This window comes from Acartia tonsa, chromosome 8 (genome assembly GCF_053477335.1).
Source record: "Acartia tonsa isolate MP-2025a chromosome 8, ASM5347733v1, whole genome shotgun sequence".
In the NCBI taxonomy this organism is placed as follows: domain Eukaryota; kingdom Metazoa; phylum Arthropoda; class Copepoda; order Calanoida; family Acartiidae; genus Acartia; species Acartia tonsa.
In genome coordinates this window covers 50,568,921-50,590,107 of record NC_137267.1, presented here as the reverse complement: position 1 = coordinate 50,590,107, position 21,187 = coordinate 50,568,921, and the positions used below count along the sequence as shown (strand labels likewise).

The following is a 21,187-nucleotide window of genomic DNA, read 5'->3' as shown; positions in this document are numbered from 1 at the left end:
GTATTTCTACAGGAATAATGGAGTTAATATTAATTGGATGATACACCAGATTCTTCATGTTCTCAAAGTGAATCTCGCAGCAGGCTAAAACAAAATATTCACAATCCCCTCCTCTCCTACTGGATGAACTAACTGACCAATATATGAGTTCAATGTTAGCAACCTAAATTGACGACAATTTTCCCACTATCATAACATCCATAATATATTCTACATCCATTAGAGGAATTTTGTAGATATGACAAAATAGAAAAGTAATGGCACACCTACAAATCTGTCTATTTTCGTTTCAGTACAGCCTCTTTTTCAAGATCACCAGAAAGGCAGGGATCTTAAGGGATAAGACAATGAACGATAAAATGATGTACATCCCCAATAATGATAAACAAAATAATCCATCCCGTTCACAAAAATTATTGGTTGATAGGTTAGATACTACATGTTTGGCACCATTCAATAAAGTTTTTAAATGTTCCCAAACGTTTTTAGCTAACTTTGGGTACCATTATAATTCACATTCCAATCTGCCCCCCAACCCTGCTAGAAAGGCACAGTTTTTTTTTCTCAGTACAGACATACATGTAAACTACCTTTATGTAAATTGGAATAGTACTAAAGTACACAAAACAATTACAGTACGACTCCGATTGTTTTCAGCTTCAATAACAGTCAAAAAATAATAATTATTATCCTTAGCGAATTCTCCTCTAAAGGCTTTTAGGGGCACATTTAAGAAATTTTGTAGGGAGGGGGGGGGGGCCGGTATCAGAGGGGTAATTTTCTAGGGTCGATTTCTCTTTGTAGGGTGATAGTAACCATCCACAAAATAATTATAAACATTTAAAGGACCTATGAGAATCTTCACTGTAAAGGAGATCCATATCGGTTCTTTGGTTACAGAGATCCTTCGGTACAGACAGACACATACACACAGATCCTGTTATTTTTATGTAAAGTTATTTAAATAAAGTATGAACCAACCTGACGGATAAAACTGGAGTGGGGAGGGTAATCTCCAAGACAGGTCTCCCTAAAACAAACAAATTAATAAATATTAAAGAGCTTACTAGCATTCAAGACAACACTAAAAATAAATTATAATTTTTTATATAAGAAATAAAGAATAATAATTGAAGGAATCTTGATCTTTTGATATATGTGTTTACTGAAAACTTTATTTTGAAGTATTGTACATGGATCTATTACAGATAAAATAATAATTAGTGTATCTTTGAAGTCTTCAAAGCATTTGATTTCTTTTTTGTTTTAATTTCATTGGCAAATTGTTAAATAATCGTAGGTATATAAACAGCAAAGTTATGCTTCTGTCTTCAAAATTTAAAAGGGCAGAATAATCTTTATACATTTTTTAGGATAGAACAGAATAGGGATAAGCCCCAACCACTATCATGAGAAAACTAAATCTAAATAGGGAAATGGGTTGAACAACCTTTCACCCCTCCCCCGCCCGATTAGACGTCTCTGTCAGAGTTAAATAATTTTGTTTAAATGGTATGCAACAAATCTGTATGCAGTACATATTGTTCTATCTCAAACTGTTTCCCTAGGCAATAAGTGGGAAAAATTTCATTTATAATTTTCCTGCATTTAATATTCTTATTTTCTATTGCAAATCTCGGCAGCTGCGAATTTCTAGAGCGTTTTGGCTGCGAATAAAATACAATTTTGCGTTGGGAGTCAGCGGCACGGCTATGTTAATATTTGTTATTCCTTATTTGAAGCGGAAACCTGAATAGCGGCTTAAGAAAGCTGGGATCTGCAAGAATAAGACAATGGCCGATAAATTGATGTAAATTGATAAATATGATCATTGATCCCCAATGATAATACACAAAGTTAGCACTTCTGTAGATTACAATTAGTGGTTAAATGTTTGGACAACAAACTTAATTAACCAAACAATCAAAATCCAGTAGAAGTTCCCAAAGTTGATAAGGATGACGTATAAGAAAACTTTGGGGACTAGTGTAATAAGTAGCCCAATGTCGATTCCCTCTCTGTTAAGAAAGGCTGTGGCTAAAAAAATATTTGGATTAGTTGCCGCGGCTGCAAATTCCCTAAATTTACACATTTTTTGTTGTTGAAAAATTTAGGTTAAAGACTGTTTTATCTTTTATTAATATTCTATAAAAGAAATTGTTAACGAACAATGTTGTCTGTTAGGATTCAGTTCTGTAACTCTAAAATAAAGTTAACTTTATAATTTTGCAGTCCATCATAAATTCAATGTCTTAGTTGTACATTACATTGTTCGAATTTTATAAAATTGGGACTTTTTGGATTTCCAGCAAAATTTAGATTTCCATAGTTTAATAGTTATTTCTCGCATCGTATTATAAACGACTTTCCGCGGATATAGAATGTACAATTAAAAGATTAAAACTAGTTTTTTTAGCCCCGAGGTGCCGGAGGCACCGGCTAAAAAAACTGGTTTAAATCTTTTGATTGTACATTATTATATTCGTAAAAAGCTGGATATAATACGATGCTAGACATAGTTTTTTCGTATGGATCTGAACCGGTTCCTATCCACCGGATTCGAATGAATACGAGAAAAGAATTTATACAGACATTTTGCGCAAAAAAAGTTTTTTCATTTTAAGAATACTAGTTGATTCCCTAGGTATTCGGGGAGGGCAGGTACGGGTCAGAAAAATAACCTAAAACTACCACAAAATTTTTTTTAATAAAACTTCCCTAAAAGCACTACCCGCTCGGCCCAAACATTTCCGAGAATTTTACCATCAGACAAAAAAAATTACTCCTTTGTATTTTTGGATTTAACAAATGTAACGCACTGTGGGCTACAATTGAATCAAGACAAAAGTAAGTGCCGAGCCCTGGGACCTGTGTAGGGTGAAAATAGACATAAATCCATGATGATTCCAGGTAGAGACAAAATATTTCAGCGGGGTCTTTTGGTTTTTTTTCAATTTTAAGTTCTGAATAAAAATTGAAAAAAAATATGAAAATCTTTAATAAAAAACAAACAGAAAATAATTTTTAATATTTTTTTTTACTGAAAGATACAAACAACTTATATACATACTATAAGCCTTAAAAAATTCATAATTTTCAAATTTAGATCTTCAATATTAAGATTTTTAGAAAAAACCTAACAACAAATTCTAACATATTTCTGATCAATATAGCAATAAAACGTCTTTTATAAAATCTTTATCATCAAAAATAAATAGCACTTACTAAAGACTTTTTTTCATTTAATCTTATACTTTTTGCATTAATTAACATTAAAGATTGATTTTTTTAAAAAGAAAGGTTGCGTGATTTTTTATTCATAATTTATTGCCCAACTTTGAGATTCAGATAAAAAACCATTCTGCTTTATATCATGTGATACTCTACTAGCAGCGGCTTTGCCTCTAGAGGCATATAGGGGCCCTTGGGTTGGGGGGAAGTCAAACCCCCCTTACAATTACAGTTTTTTTAAAGAAAAAGTTTAAAATATTTATTTTGGAGAGTTAATTCTCTTGGGATGGTGATGGTACCCTTCCCCAAAATAGTAGAGATCCCTTTGTGCACAAAGACTCAAATAGAACCTGTTACTTTATTATAAAGATACATATATACACAGAAACTCTACAATCAGAGTATGTCTGTTTGTTCATCCGTCTGTATAAAAACAATACAGAATATATTTATTTGGTACTAGCGGCTACGTCCCCTAGAGGCCTTTAGGGGCACTTGAGAGGGGAAGAAGTGGTTGAATTCTACAATTAGATTTTTATTTTAGGCTTAAAAAGAAAAAGTTTTTTTATTTGTTGTGGGGTCCTTTTTTAAGGGGCGATTTCTCTTAGGGAGGTAGAGGTACCATCCCATAAGAAGTTAAAATCTTCCAAGGACCAATGAGAAGCTACATAGTAAAGTAAAAAAAGAACCATATCAGTTCTTAAGCGTCAGAAAGATGGACAAACAGACATCAATATATTTTGTAAAATAAATAGTGCTTTAAAACAGGGAGAGAAATATCATCTAAAAAAAAAAGTTTTTGCTATTGTTTGAAAGTTATATCCCTGTATAAAAAAGATAGGATGTCCATGTGTTATTTTTTCTGTCTGTGTCTAAAGATCTTGCTAACCGCTGGAATAATTTGGTTCTTCTTTATCTTTTAGACTGATAATAGGATCAACATATAAAGGAGTAGTTTAGTGTCTATTAATCCTTATATAAAAGTAACTGTTTCTGTGTCTGTCTGTTTGTGTGTATATGTGTGTGGGTGTCTGTCGGTACTGAAGATTCTTTATAACCGCTTAACTGATGTAGTTCTCCTTTTGGTTCCAGCTTTTCATGGTCCTGAGAAGTTTTGAGTTTAGAAAAAAATGAGTTCCTACCCAACACTTAAAAAAAACTTTTTCTTTTACATACTACCACTGTAAGTAGGGGAGGGGTCAACTTCCCCCCACTTATCAAGGGCCCCTAGATGCCTCTAGGGGCTAAACCGCTAGTGATAAAATAATTTTTATCTTGAATTATGATTAAAGTGTTCTATTTCCATTTTATAAAACTTAATTGTAATTATCAACCTCAAAGAATATCCAGATTTAGGTAATTGGATTTAATAAGGAAAAAAAGAAGACAGCATCCATAATTAGTGAAGCTCTTAAGTTTAAAAGAATACAAATAAAGAAAATAGCAAGTGTAACATACAGATGCAAAGATATATTAATCAGAGCAAGATGGGACAATGGGCTGTTTATTAGACTAGTCCCTATAGTTTAATATAGCAATTTGTTATTCGTTGGCTTAACTACTTAGGGGACTTGTTGCGATTTTTGTTTGATTGGATTATTAAATTAAGTGCCCAACATTTCAACCATTAACTGAAACATACAGAAGGGTTATCCATGTATCATATTTGGGAATGTAAATCAATTTAGCGGTCATTGTCTTATCACTTTAGATCCCTGAATAGTATGTAACAATGATCAATGGTTCTTTTTATTTATGTAGCTTCTCATTGGTTCTTGGAAGGTTTATAACTTTTTTGGGAGGATACCTCCACCATCCTAGGAGAAATCATCCCCTAAAAAAGGGCCCATTACACGCACAAAAAAATAACTTTTTCTTTTTAAGCCTAAAATAAAAATCTTACTGTAGAATTCAACCACTTCTTCCCCTCTCAAGTGCCCCTAAAGGCCTCTAGGGGCATAGCCGCTAGTACCAAATAAATATATTCTGTATTGTTTTTATACAGACGGATGAACAAACAGACATACTCTGATTGTAGAGTTTCTGTGTATATATGTATCTTTATAATAAAGTAACAGGTTCTATTTGAGTCTTTGTGCACAAAGGGATCTCACTAACCACTGAAACGATATGGTACTCCTTTACATGGTAGCTTCTCATATGTCCTGGTAAGGTTTATAACTATTTTGGGGAAGGGTACCATCACCATCCCAAGAGAATTAACTCTCCAAAATAAATATTTTAAACTTTTTCTTTAAAAAAACTGTAATTGTAAGGGGGGTTCGACTTCCCCCCAACCCAAGGGCCCCTATATGCCTCTAGAGGCAAAGCCACTGCTAGTAGAGTATCACATGATATAAAGCAGTATGGTTTTTGTCTGAATCTCAAAATTGGGCAATAAATTATGAATAAAAAATCACGCAACCTTTCTTTTTAAAAAATTCAATCTTTAATGTTTATTAATGCAAAAAGTATAAGATTAAATGAAAAAAAGTCTTTAGTAAGTGCTATTTATTTTTGATGATAAAGATTTTATAAAAGACGTTTTATTGCTATATTGATCAGAAATATGTTAGAATTTGTTGTTAGGTTTTTTCTAAAAATCTTTATATTGAAGATCTAAATTTAAAAATTATGAATTTTTTAAGGCTTATAGTATGTATATAAGTTGTTTGTATCTTTCAGTAAAAAAAAATATTAAAAATTATTTTCTGTTTGTTTTTTATTAAAGATTTTCATATTTTTTTTCAATTTTTATTCAGAACTTAAAATTGAAAAAAAACCAAAAGACCCCGCTGAAATATTTTGTCTCTACCTGGAATCATCATGGATTTATGTCTATTTTCACCCTACATAGGTCCCAGGGCTCGGCACTTACTTTTGTCTTGATTCAATTCTAGCCCACAGTGAACGCAACAGTAAAACAGAGTAAAACATTTTTTTCTTAAAAATCTTTTCTTTTTTAAGTTAAGGGTTAGGAGAGCCCTATTCCCCTCAAGAATTTGTTTATTTCACTTTAGTATTTTACAAACATTAGTGTACTTGTTATTTTCATACGCATTTTTTTATCTTCAAATGTAATTCTTTTTGATACTTATAAATAAAATGTAAAATTCGTACTGTCAAAGCGGCGAAAGATTTAAGAAGTAAAACGAAATATCATTTTTTTTCCCTAAATAGATTATTCTACTGTAATCCTATTATATAAAGTATATGGGTTTTTGTCTTAAGCTTAAAATCTAAATAGTAAATAACCCTTTAACTAATAGGGTTTTCTATTTTAGGTAAGCTTCACATTGAATACGTGATGGTTTTAGGCTATTTCACTGTCAGATTTAAGTTCTGGGATGGTTTTGAGCTAATTTCTAGCCCCTTTGAATGCAGATCTCCTAGATGCTAGGGGCGTAACCGCTATTTAAAGAAAAGAATTAACCAGTAAAATGGCATTTGTAAAGAACGTGTAAAACTTTTGTGATTTTTTTGTTCATAATGGCAATTTTCTTCTTTTTTTGTTGCGTTTTAAAACCAACTTAATTTTAAAAAAATTAAATCACTTCAAAAATAAGAACCCTACAAAAAAACGATAGCATATCTAAATTCTATGGATCATTTTACAAATACTACTTATTAAATACGTGGACTAGCTATTTTTTTTTTTATAAAATCAAAAAAGTTAGGACACGTTCTTTGGCAATAGATTGAAATACGAGGGAAACTAAGCATCGTAACCTCCATACTTAATTATTTTTCTTTTTTACTTTAGTTATGAATAGAAAGGAACTGAAAGTCGGACCGATCATCATCGTGTCAACAATATTTTACACTTTGCTACAACAAATTAAAATTAGAATAAATGATTAAATTACTCGTTCTACTTCCTGAATTCCACTAAATCAGGATTTAAGAATATTTTTAATTATGTTAATAATATAAAAATTCTTCTTTTTGTTATGTTAAAATTTACTGAATGTCAAAGGATACATAAAATATTCTTTTGTTTAGAGCATCAAAGTATACTCTATAATTTATAGAATATGTAAACAGTCTAAACGTAGGTATTACTAGGAGGGCTAACATACAAATCTGAAATGCTTATTGAACTACACTAAATTACAATGAACAAAGATTCCATTTTTTAAGTAGAGAACGTACTCTACAATTTATTTTGTCTGTCTATGCTATGGGGAAAATGTGATTTTCTCGGCTGGTATATAAAATAAATTACTGATTTTTAAAATGAAATCAGGGAATCCAGTATACAACTAACTTGGAACGTCAGTCTGTCGGTCATTAATATGTAAAAGTTCCGTGATTTTATATTTTTGTCTAATGAGCATTTTCTCTATTACTCACTTAGTCCGTAAATCCAATCCACCCATGATATTATTGTTCTTTGGTACTTATGTATGCTGTCATCCTTGTTTTATGTAAGGAATATTTAACCTAACTAGTGGTTTTGATGTATAATGTAATTCTTGTTTTGTTTTTTATAAACAATTCTTATTTTATGCAAGTCAAAAGACACACAAGGGAGTGTTTTCTTTTATCTAAGCAAATCTTTTCTATAATTAGGCTTGTTCCGCCCTTTCATACGTCCGTCCGTAACGAATAGTTCTTTGTTAGCTCTTTAATTTATACATGTTAGAATTTCTTGAATTTCATTTAGGTACAATTTAGTAAGTGTAGTAACTCTATAATCGTTACCAGAAAGTCCATACGTCCATTTTAAAACATGCTGATTTTTAAACTTTTTTTTAACAACAACAATGATAAAATAATCATTTTTATCTGATTTTTTGAATGATGATTTCTAGGACAACAAGGTTCAATATTGTAAGCGTAGCATCGCTATAATTAAATCCTAAAAATAAAAGTATGTCCTTATACAGTATATCCGGTATTTTTTGCAACAAATCCATCTTCAATTTTGTTTAGACACACAAATTAATGTTTTGATTATGAAGTTCAGACACTCAAAGATGTCTTTGTTCGTTTGTTCCTCCTTCTTATTTTAGAGCTTCGCTTTTGTGGAAGTTGTTATCCTTGTTTGTAAATATATTTTATGTAACTAAAAGTACAACACATCTTAATTAGTACAATGAGTTGTAATGTGTGACATTACAACTTGAAAATATTAAGGCTCATGTACAAAAAGTTTGAAATAAGGGGGGGGGGGAAGTTCTGACACTTTTGCGTAAACAGTGATTATAGGCTTTGTCTTTGGACTGAGAGGATAGGTTATTAGGGATAAAATCATTCTTATATGATGAATTTCCCCCAGATTTTAGATTTTTTGGATAGGCCTCCAGGTGGTCTCTGTACAGGTAAAAATTAAAAATAAGATTTTTTTTTTGAAGAGTTAGAAGTTAACTTATAAAACAAAATATACTTCTTTTTGATTGTTATTCACATATTTGAAGAAAAAACATACATATTTTGTCTCATAAGCTGACATCTAACTCTTAAAAAAAATTTTTTTTTCATTTTTACCTGTAGAGAGACAACCTGGAGGCCTAAAGCTCCGGAACCTGGAGGCCTATCCAAAAAATCTTAAATCTGGGGAAAATTCATCATATAAGAATGATTTTATCCCTAATAACCTATCCTCTCAGTCCAAAGACAAAGCCAATAATCACTGTTTACGCAAAAGTGTCAGAACTTCCCCCCCCCCATATTTAACAACCATTTTTTTTAAATATAATTCAAAGTAGTACAAAATGAGACCAAATAGTGGTTTTCCTCTAAGTGATTAGTTGTACACAGAATCCCCTTTCCCTCTTATTTATTAAATATAGGGGGGGGGGGGTATTTCATTGTTTGTTTGGTGCTCTGTCAGGCTAGGTTAGGTTATATTGTGTACTTGGTAGCCCCGCAGGGTTAGGACAACGCAGGTATAGGCCTATAAATATTTAATAAAAAGTTAAAAATCCTTTCTTGAAAAGGATAGACAAAAAGTACAACGGCCGCCTTATGTAATTAAATAATATCATATACAAATTTGATACAGAATAAAACCTAAGATTTTTTGCCCTGTTCTGTTTATGCCAAACTTAACCAAAACTTTTTAAAAACACAAAATATTTTATTAAGGGTTTTAATCATGAGAATATGACTTGATAAGTCAGTTATTTTTTAAAATCGGTGTTGCGGAGCCGGAGCCGAGGAGCCGGGAGCTGCCATATTTTGCTGGAGCCGTTATTTTCGTTAAAGAGGGCTCCAGCTCCGGGTTAGCCAAAAAAAGAGATTTGTTAACTCTGTTATGTCGTGTGCAAATGCCTCTTTTAATTTTTTCAAGTCCATTTTTATCAAACTTTGAACTTTTAAAACCTTCAAAAGTCAAAAATAGAATTGGCAAAAAAATATGTTAAGTTTTTCTTGATTTTAAGTCGGAGCCGGAGCCCTTATTTTAACAGCCGGCTCCGCCGAGCCGGAGTCGCACTAAAATCAAACGGCTCCGCATCGCTGTTTAAAATACCAGTTTGTAAATTACTCAAACGTGCTGTTGAAGTCAAAAAGACACTAATTACGAACTTAAAATAGAATTTTTCAATTTAACGATTTTTTTGTTTGAATGAAATACTAATTTTAACGCTTTTTCTCAATGGCCATGAGGGACCGAGGGTCTACTTTGTACCAAATTTAAACTCTCCTAAACTAGGCTAAACCATCAATATGGTGACATTTGCTTTGACTCCCACAATTTTTCAAAAAGTAAAAATTTCTTGTTTTCATTGGAAACACTCTACCTGCTTAACTCTCTCTCAGTATTTATTCTCTGTGTATTATATGCACCTGCAGGGCGCACAAAGCAGGGATCTAAAGGGATTACACAATGGCCGATAAATTGATGCAATCCCAAATGATGATACACAAAAATACCCCTTTTACAGATTACATTAGTGGTTGATATGTTTGGACACTGAAATTAATGAACTAACCAATCAAAATTCACTAAAAGTCCCTAAAATTATTGCACCAATGATTAAGAAAAGGTAATAATAAAACTTTGGGGACTAGTGTAATAAACAGCCCAATGTCCCCTTCCTTCCTGCGCACAGAGATACACTGGTACAGCTTCTATTACATTAATTAACCATTGTATAACTATTCTCTGCATCTTGCAATAAACTTATTACAGTTAGATTCATAAACAAGGAAAACAGGGGTGCAACCCAAGAAGGAAGGGAACAATGAGCTGTTTATTATACTAGTTCCTAAAGTATTTTAATAACTTTTTATTATTCGTTGGTTCATTTAGTTGAGTGTCCAAATATTTCAACCATTAATTTTACAAAAGTAGTAATTTTGTGTATCATCATTGTGGATGTACATCATTTATAGGCCATTGTCTTTTTTCTTTGATTCCTGGATACAACCCCTTAAAAATCATATGATAGATGGACGCTTAGAATAATGGTTTTAACAGCTTCCGGCTATGTCTAATCACTATTATGGGTGTTTTCCCAAAAAGTGCCTATCGAACACTACCCCTCCTCACCCCCTTATTTTCGACTCATTTCAAGAAATGGCGAGGTAGGAACTAGTTTTGTGATGGTTTTATGCTGTTTTTTCGCCAATCCCTAACCCTTCATTTTAGAGAACCTAAATGCTAGTAGCGCAGCCGCTATTATTTTATATGTGGATTGTTTTGTGCTTTTCAAGAATGCTGCCTATAGTTAATTCGGTCGGTGTGTCTTACTGTCTGTATGTCCGTCTTTGTGTTGTAAAAAGTCGCTAATAAATGATAAACAAAATTATATCTTTCTCTTAGTTATATTTTCAATGTTCACATTCAACAGTAACAATCCAACTCATCAAATACAAAAATTAATAATCCTAAATCACATTTGACAAGTGTGGTTTAAATTTTACATTGACGTCATAAAATTATATATTTTGTCCAAATTAAAACAATTTTTCTACAATTTCATTGCTTGAATTTATTTAAATTTTACTTTTTTATCAGAAAAGTGTCACAGTCTGCCCCCACAAAGCTTAAAAATTCATCTAATTAGGGAAAACAAAATTTCAATTGGACTGTTTGATAAAAAAATTTTATTTTTCTGAACAAAATTGAATATTTGAATATATAAAAATTGTACTTTTTTTGTTTTACTTAAAAATAAAAATTTAAAAACATACTGTAGTTTTGCTTATTTCTTCAAAGAAAAAAGAATAAAAAAACGAATTACAGCTTTCATTCAGAACTTAGAATAGTAATAATATTTAGACATCTTGGAAAAATTATAATTACAATATTATTTAGGGATTCAGCTTTTAATTATGTAGATGTTCTTGTTTTTGTAGGCATTCCTGGTGGCATCTGTTGTTATACAGTGTTCTGTACTTCATCAGCTCCTGATGGTTTCAGTTTCATTGTGTTTACTTCTCTTTATTTCCAGGAATGAATGGATATTTCATGGTGCCTCAGCAGATTAATGGATTTTTCTGCTTCTATCAGTCGAACTCGCACCCGGATCGACGTTGTTGACTCATCATTGGTCAGGTAACATAAGTGATTTCCCTTTAATTTGCATTTAATAATATTTCCAAACGCTATTAAAAAGAATTTTCTAAAGTTCTAAATTGCTATCAAAAGACAAAAAACATTTTTAATTTGCTATTCATAATATTCAAATGATTAAAAGGAAAAAAAAAGTTTCTTCTGTAATTTTACTTTTCAACAAAAAAAATTTTATGTTTACTTTTTACTTTTAATAAATTTTTTAACTGAAACTTTCCGAGGAGACTTCAACATAATTGTAAAAATTTCTTTTAAATAATAAAATTTTCTATTTTTAAAAAAGGAAATGAAACCACAACTTTTACAATTAGAACATTACCGATTTACAAGAGATTAAACATAGAAATCACTTGATTATTTCTTTATCCTGTTAAGTTTGAGTTTCATGATTTCAGGTTTTTGTTGATACCAGTTTCAACCCAATTTTCTGTAATATATTTAATCATTAGTTTTATCGTTTCCAGTGATCTATATACATCTACTAGAATTTATCATTTTAATCTCTAATTTTATTATTTTTCTTGATAAATTCATTTTAATTATCTTTTACACTTTCAATAATTTTTTATAGTCTATCATAAGTATTCCAAGAAAAGTAATATCTTTTTAATAATTTTTATAGATATTTTCTAAAATGAGTTGTAGTAATACCATTTACCTTCAGTTTAACAAACTTATGTCTGTGTTTACCGTGGCACAAGCATTTAAATTTCTACTGAATGAGCTGTTCAGCGCCATTTTGTTTTTATCAGGATCCGTTGACATATCCTTGGACACCCTAAAAGTAACAGAATTTTACTTTAATGAATTTTTTCAACTGTTATTTAATTCTATACATCTTTAAATTAATTATCTTTCTCAAATTTACCTTAGTTTATTATTGGTTTTATTTCTTTTATTTCATAAACATTTTTACCAATAATGCTGTATTGTTTTAAAATTTTCTTTAGGCATTTTCTATCTTAAATTTTATTTATCTTTTAAAATTTTCTTTAACCATTTTATCTTTTTGTTTAAATTATCTTTTTAAATTTTTCTTCAAATATTTCTTTAAATATTATCGTTTTATAAAATTTCATAAGTTGAAACCTTAAATATTTCACAAATTTACCATTTTAAAGTTTCATTAAATTTGAAACCTTAAATATATCTTTAATAGCATATGATAAGTATCTTTTGAGGTTTAAACCTTAAGATATGGATGATATATGGAGGATTTAAGGTTTAAACCTTAAAATTATCGTAGAAAAAACATTAAACTATGGTATGGCATTAATTATCTGACAATTTATGAGTAAAAGGATTTGACGAGTATTTAATAATCACAGGAAATTTGAGTATTTAATATTGTCTTTGAGCATTTAGTTTCCAATATCACTAAAAATGAGAATTTTAAGTATCATAAGCGTAAGAATATATTTGATATAATGTGTGAAATTTATATTAGAAGAAAAATTTTCTTTTAAGGATGGAACCCTGATTACAACTCTGTGCACGCAATTTCTTCGCTACTTGCTTGTCTGTTACTCCATAATAATGGTTTTACTGGTGACTTCATATGAATCCCATACAAAATTACCCCTTTTAAAATGAATTTACCATTTTTACTTTCATTTTAAAAGTATTATTACCCTTTACCTCATAAGGGTAATCTTTTTAGAATTACTTTTAACATATAATTCATAATTCTAAAAAGCTTCGAATTAATGGTTACCGTAAATTAACTAATTCAAAGAATTTTTGCTATGGTTTAATAATGATATTTCTGAACGTTTAACTATACTTTGTTCAATTGAGGGATATCTTTATTATAGTGTTCTAATAGATTTTACTCAATTCTCTATTCACTAGCCCATAGACTTTTATATTTTTTTCTGTAAGAAGCGTGCCACTGACAAAAACCCGTCTGCTCAAGAAGAAATTAGGTAATAATTTTTACCTCATATCTTTATTCCTGTCTCTTTCTCTATCTCTTGCTTGCTCCATTTTCTTCTGAAATTTCACATATATCATTAACTGTATTATAATTTTAATTTATTTCTTATTTTAAATAAATTAAAACCAAGAATTCTTGTTTACTATAACTGAGATCATTAATTATTTTAACTTGAGATTTGTTTCAAATAAGAGTATTTCTAACTAACTAATGTCATACCAGCTGCTTTACTTTAGTTTGATAGTTTTTTGTCCAGTTCTAAAAAGATGTTTTATTTAAAAGAAGTCTTATGTTTGTTTAAAAAGATGTTTTATTTAAAAAAACCGTCTTATGTTTGTTTTTCTAAAGTTTTTTTCCTTGTTTATTATTTCTATTTAAAACAGATTTTTTATATTTCTTTTGTTATTTTTGATTAATAATTTATTTAATAATTTCTCAACAATATTTATTTCAATTTGATATATTAACAGACCGAGTGTCCCTTTTTTAAAGCATAATTTATAAAAGGACAGTCTCTTTTTCCTTTTGACTTTCTAACTTTATTTTTAACTTTATTTCAACAATTTTTTATAACCTAAGTTATCTTTTATCATATTTCATAAACCACATTATCTTTTACAAGTCTTTCATTTTTATAATTTAATAACCCAAGTTATCTTTTATCATATTTCATAAACCACATTATCTTTTATGAAGAATAATTTACAAGTCTTTCATTTTTATATTTTTTATCTTATAAATTTTTCTTTGTAAGTGTCCCTTTAAAGAGGTAGTTTATAAAAGGACATTCTTTTATTTAATGTTTTCTTAAATAATCATTTTAATATGTCACCCCTGTTACAATGTATAATTCCGGGGGGGGGGGGGTGGTGTGGTTTTGTTTATTTGGTGTTTATAACTCTGACACTTTATCTTTTTTCCCTCCATCTTTAATTTTTTCAGTATGTTGGGGGGGGGGGGGTTGTGGTGTTGTGTGTGTAATGTTTGACCCTTTATCTTTATCTTTATATCTTTTTTTTCAACTTTTATTTTTATTTTAATTCAAAGTAAATCATTTTGCTTTTTAATTTTACTAAAAGAGTGTCCTTTTCTTAAATTGGAGACCCCACTTTATTTTTACCTGACCGTTTTTATTCATAGTGTATAGGACACTCCATTTTTTAAACATGTTTTATATTAAAACTATCTTAATGTTTCTCATGGATAATTTTTCTCATTTCCACTAACATTTTTCTTCACATAAGTGAATATTTAAAATTTTATTTATCTTAATAAAAATTTTCCAATAAAACACACTATGGTTTTTTCCTTTTTAACTAATATTTTTTACTCACAGAAGTAAATATCTAAAATTTTATCTTCTCTAATCTTTTTAAAAGTTAACGATTATCTTTCTTTAATTAACAAATGATTGTTGTTGTATACATTTTGAAAATATACATTTACATTTTAATTTAAACTATCATTAGGTTAGATTTTTTAATGATCAGCAATTATTTCATGTCTCCTATTTCAACTCTATAATAAGTTACTTTACACATTTAAAATACAATTTTTGTTTATTTAATCATTTTTATGTTTATGAAAGTTTATTTAATCATTTTATTTTTATATGACCTCAAAACTTTTTAAATTTTTATGAATCATATACCTTTTTGAGTGTTTATTTTATCATTTTATTTTTATATGACCTCAAAACTTTTCAAATTTCTATGAATCATATACATTTTCAAGTGTTTTTATTAAACATTTTATTAACTAGTGTACACTTTTTATTTAATTACCCTTAATTAGTGTGATTAGGTCTATTTTACAGGTGTCCTTTTTTACGGTTTTATGGCTATCATTTTTAAGTATCAACACCTAATTATATAGTAAATTCAATTTCCTAATTTTTCTTTTTAAATATACATTGATTTTCTCAAAAATATCAATAAATAGTACCATTATTCTTTGTTTATCATAGAAATTATCATTTTGAAGATTTCATTATTTCTTATCATTTTTCCAACCAATGTTAGGCCAGTAAAAATATCAATAAATAGTACCATTATTCTTTGTTTATCAAAGAAATTATCATTTTGAAGCTTTCATTATTTTTTATCATTTTTCCAACCAATGTCAGGCCAGTAAAAATATCAATAAATAGTACCATTATTCTTTGTTTATCAAAGAAATTATCATTTTGAAGATTTCATTATTTTTTATCATTTTTCCAACCAATGTTAGGCCAGTAAACACAGACTTTTTAATTTCTCAAAATTATCTTCAATATTATTATGGAAATTTATCTTATTTTACATTTGTAAACAAGAACATGTTTCTTCATTATAGGGTTTTATTATGAACAAATCTAAGATATTTATTTATTTGGTCTCTATTAAGCAATATAAAATCATGGAGTGTTTCACTATTAAGATTTCTACCTAATTTAGCTTCTTCTATTCTCAAAATAGATAATAGTTGAGTTGGTAGATATTTCATCATTTGTGAATGTATCCTTCTTTCTTTTTCACTAGCAGACATAATATTAGGAGGCAAATTATTTATTTTTCTTCTATACTCATCATAAATATCTTCTATGTTTCTCTTGGATGTTTTAAATGTTTCAAGCATATAATCAATGTTATGATTTGCTATACGTCCATTGTTAACAATGTCACTGACAATGTTCAAATAATCTTTGCTAGTCAATTTTGCTGGGTTTATATTTTTGCATTCAATTCTATCTTTAGTATCTCTTGGGAGAGAATTGTGGAAGACCGCATTGAATTCATACTGGGAGAATCCATCGAAATCAAATTCACAGAATTGGTCGATATAATCGATCAATCCTACATTTTTCAGTGAGAGGAGTTGATTTTTTATAATTTTTAATTTATCACTAACTTTTTCAACATTGTAATATCTTAAACTTGTATCTATAAATCTAGGTGTGAAATCTTCACAATTATAATACTTTGATGAATTAAATTTATTTTCTAATGTTTGTATCTTACCAATTTTTGATAATTGTTTAATAACATTTTCTTTCATTTTTCGTTTTTCTGCTTGATTTGATACTAAATATTCCTCTAATAATTCTACCGCCTCTGCTGCATGGGTCAGCGAGAGTCCCGCAGGGCTAGTGTCCCTGTTCTCAGCAGATCTATATACTGTTTTAGCTTCAAATTTTTCACCTCTAGCTGGTTTTCGTTTTAAATATTTTATCTCCATATTTAAATTATCAATTTTCTTTTGCAAATCATCCATATGCTTTTTGTTTAAATAAGAGTCTCTATTTTCTTGAAAATTATCTTTTCTGCATTGTCTAGAATTTCTCTCATTTCTTTCAAAATATCTTTCATTTCTTGGATATCTTTGTTCTTGTTTATAATTAAAACCTCTATAATCACCCCACTGATTTTGATATTGATTATTTTCAGAGTCATTTGTGTTAAAATTTTCTCTATCAAAATTAAATTGATTAGAATTATCTTTATGTTGATTAAAATTTTCTCTTTCAAAGTTCATTTCTCTATCCCTTTCATCCCTTAGATTTCCAAGTGAAATATCATCAGTAAACTCTGTAAAGTCATCGTTTGTCATATAACTTTCTGCCTCTCTATTACGCAATAAATCCATTGTCTCTTTATTGAAATCTGCTAGGTTTTTGCGTACACCCTTGTAATCTTCTCCATTTAAATTTTCCAAGTTATCTTTATATCTTTGTAGCCTTTCTAAATATTTTTCCTTATTTTTCAGAATCCAATTACTAAACTTTCTTCTTCTGGCACCAGCAAAATAAGGATCATTTTGTTGTTCTGTGTCCGACATCTTTTATCTTCTTTATCTTTATTTTTAAGAAAAAGTTTTTTTACGGTGTATTATAAAATAAAATTTGGTTACCGTTGGAAGTTTTTATTTTAATTAATATCTTTTTATTTTTATCTTACCAAATTATATAAATCAGGAACAATTTTCTTGGCAGAGAATATCTTTACTTCAAATTTTGATGAAATCTGAACAGGAACAATGTATTTTTGATGATTTTCCAGATTAATCAGGTAGAGTTATCTTTTTAAATTATCTTTACCAATTTTCCAGATTTGATAAAATCTGAACAGGAACAATGTAGAGTTATCTTTTAAAATTATCTTTACCAATTTTCCAGATTAACAAGTAGAATTATCTTTTAAAATTATCTTTACCAATTTTCCAGATTTGATGAAATCTGAACAGGAACAATGTAGAGTTATCTTTTAAAATTATCTTTACCAATTTTCCAGATTTGATGAAATCTGAACAGGAACAATGTAGAGTTATCTTTTAAAATTATCTTTACCAGGTAGAGTTATCTTTTAAAATTATCTTTAACAGGTAGAGTTATCTTTTAAAATTATCTTTAACCTAAAAAAGAAATTTACAATGTTTGTTTGAACCTAATTCTTATAATATTTATAGAACCAAGACTAATTTGACAGCTTTGAATTTTTTCAATCCAATGTTGTCCTCTAATTTCAGTACATAGAATTTTTAATTTCCATAAACCGAAAATATTTAAGCAAAATTTTATCATTTAATCACTTCAACAATAATCTTAGTAAATTTTTATTTTACTAAAATATTTTTATCTAAGTTATCTTTTAACTTATAATTTTATTAGTTTTATAAATTGAACTATTCTTTTGTGTTCAATATACAAAACTTTTATTTTATCTTTTTTAATTATCTTTATATTTAGTTTTATAATTTGGACTTTTCTTTTGTGTCCAATATACAAAACTATAATTTTATTTTTCTTAACAATTTTTAAAATGTTAGGTAATTAAAAATTTTCCAACTTCCCAACTTTTTAATATCATATAATAAAAGACATATAATTCCAGTGTATGTCCGGTGTACACACTTGTATTGAAATATTTACACTTTTATAGAACAATTTTTTTGAAAATTTCAATATTTTTATATTTTTATGACGTATATTATTAAAACTTTATTCCGAATCAGAATGATAGATATTATCAATTTGACTATTTCCAACTATTATCGTTCCTCCTAAATATCTTCTAAACTCAGGAAACCTGTCTAAAGTTCTGTTTATTCCAAAATGACTAAAGGTAAAGGGACCTGCTATTTCTTGATCTACCTCCTCTCTATCATATAATGAATTATTATTAAGATTCTCAGCTGTATCTCTATCTTCTATAGCTATATTATCTATTCTTAGTAGATTATATCTATCTTGAATTAATCTTTTAACTGCATGGTATAAAATTTTCAAATTTTCCCCAATTTTAAATGAGAAATTTGCTTCATAAACATAAAAATTATTATTTTGATTTATTGACTGATCAAAAGTTTTCTTTTTTACATCAAATTTAATGATAACTAGTTCAAAAATGTTTATTACCAACCTTAGAACGTAGTGTAGCATAAATTTATCTTTGTTGCCTCTATTTTTAGTAGACAAACTTTATTTGTACTATCTTTTTGTCCTTATCAGACAAAATTATCTTTTTTATACTATTTACAGTAACTAAATTTTATCTTTTTGCCTCTATTTTTAGTAGACAAACTTTATTTGTACTATCTTTTTGTCCTTATCAGACAAAATTATCTTTAAAAAAAGGAATTAGATTTTATTCACAAACAATTAAATATCTTTTCACATTTAGCTTTATTTGAAATTATAACTTAGATTTACTTTAATTAAAAGTTACCATTTATCCGACTAAAAAAAAATTTTGAAAAAAAACAAAAATTTTCCAAGTCCAAAAAAAATTTTCCTTGATTCTTGACCGATGGGGTTGCCAATCTGTAAAAAGTCGCTAATAAATGATAAACAAAATTATATCTTTCTCTTAGTTATATTTTCAATGTTCACATTCAACAGTAACAATCCAACTCATCAAATACAAAAATTAATAATCCTAAATCACATTTGACAAGTGTGGTTTAAATTTTACATTGACGTCATAAAATTATATATTTTGTCCAAATTAAAACAATTTTTCTACAATTTCATTGCTTGAATTTATTTAAATTTTACTTTTTTATCAGAAAAGTGTCACAGTGTAAAGTAAGCTGTGGACTTTACAGTGTCCAAGCATTCTCGATAGTTTCTTTCTACACTACACAGTCTTTCATAAGACTTTAAATCAGTCATTACTGTATTTAAAATTACTGTTCTTTTTTATACTAAACATATTTGTACTCAGGAATAAGGTATACAACAACCAACAAGGGAAATAAATCTAAAATAATATTTGGGGGGCAAATGGAGAGGTCGTCAATTTTACAATGTGTTGCCCCACAACGACAACTGAAAAACGCGTATAGGTTTCGTGATTTCCCCCCGATTTTTTTCCGAATTTATTTCGTTATTGGTATAAGCTGATTTGTACTATACTAAAATGCAACAACAGATTGCATTTTAAACAATGATTGCAATCTTCTCTATTAATTGGAATTCTTTAAAAAGTTTTGTTTCCCTTTGTTCTTTTTATGCAAATTTTATTTTTCTTGCATTACACGTTTCGTAATTTTTCCAATTATATAAAGTAGGAAGCTTTTTTGTCTGTAGCAAAGGATCTCGCTAACTGATAAACCGATATTGTTCTCCTTTACAGTGAAGCTTCTTATAGGTCCTGAGATGGTTTTAGTGTATTTTATTTTTTATAAATAAGTCTGGGTATGGTTTAAGCGATTTTTCTTTCTTACCATTTCAATTTGGTTATAAAGTCCCTAGATGCTAGGGACGCAGCAAAAAGTATTATAAAAAGTAATAAGGATTTTTTTGTCTGAAGTTTAAGGTCTTAATAACCACTGAACCGATCGAGTACTCATTTGTAGGTAAGCTTCACTTAGCTCCTGTAATGGTTTTAGGTCATTCTATTTTCAGATATAAGTGATATGGGATGGTTTAAAGCTCTTTTCTATCCCCTCTCTGTCTCTTCGAATACAAAGCCCCTGGAGGCTAGGGGCATAGCCGCTAGTATTCATAAACCTAAAAAAGCTGTAATATGAAGCTTGTAAGTCCTATTTTAGTTTGTTAGCCAATATGCATGCCTTCTCGTATAAGTGATCCTCCAAGATGAACACAATGGCTCCTGGACAATCACTTAGGATTCGTGCCCCTATGAGATATGTATTTCTAATTTAAAAATTAATTATGAAACCAAGGATGACAACATTCATCCACAAAAAGCAAAGCATTATGTTAGACTTATTAAAAACGAACATTAACACTTTTAAAGTGTATGAACTTAAAGGGTAGACTGTGTAAATATAAGTCTAAACAAAATTGTATGTAAAAGCTATCCGTTACGGAAGGAAGGACCAACCTAACTACAGAAAAGCAGGGATAAAAACAATGGAATACACCAGGAATCTTTGAGGATAAGACAATAATGGAAAAATGATTTCCATCTCCAATGTAATTATAATACAACACCCTGTCTGTTGGTTAAAATAGTTGTGATGAAATTAAGAGATAATGGTAATTTGAAACAGTT

At 28.9% G+C, this 21,187-nt stretch overlaps 1 protein-coding gene across 4 annotated transcripts in view; it reads right to left on the bottom strand.

The window, feature by feature from the left end:
• Positions 1 to 21,187, bottom strand: part of LOC145327227 (WD repeat domain phosphoinositide-interacting protein 4-like) — a 131,505-nt gene that overhangs the window by 80,179 nt on the left and 30,139 nt on the right. For all 4 annotated transcript variants that reach the window (XM_080170812.1, XM_080170811.1, XM_080170810.1 and 1 more), the window contains exon 4: positions 982 to 1,030. In XM_080170812.1, coding sequence (XP_080026938.1) covers positions 982 to 1,030 — 49 coding nt within the window. The remainder of the gene's footprint in view (positions 1 to 981; positions 1,031 to 21,187) is intronic.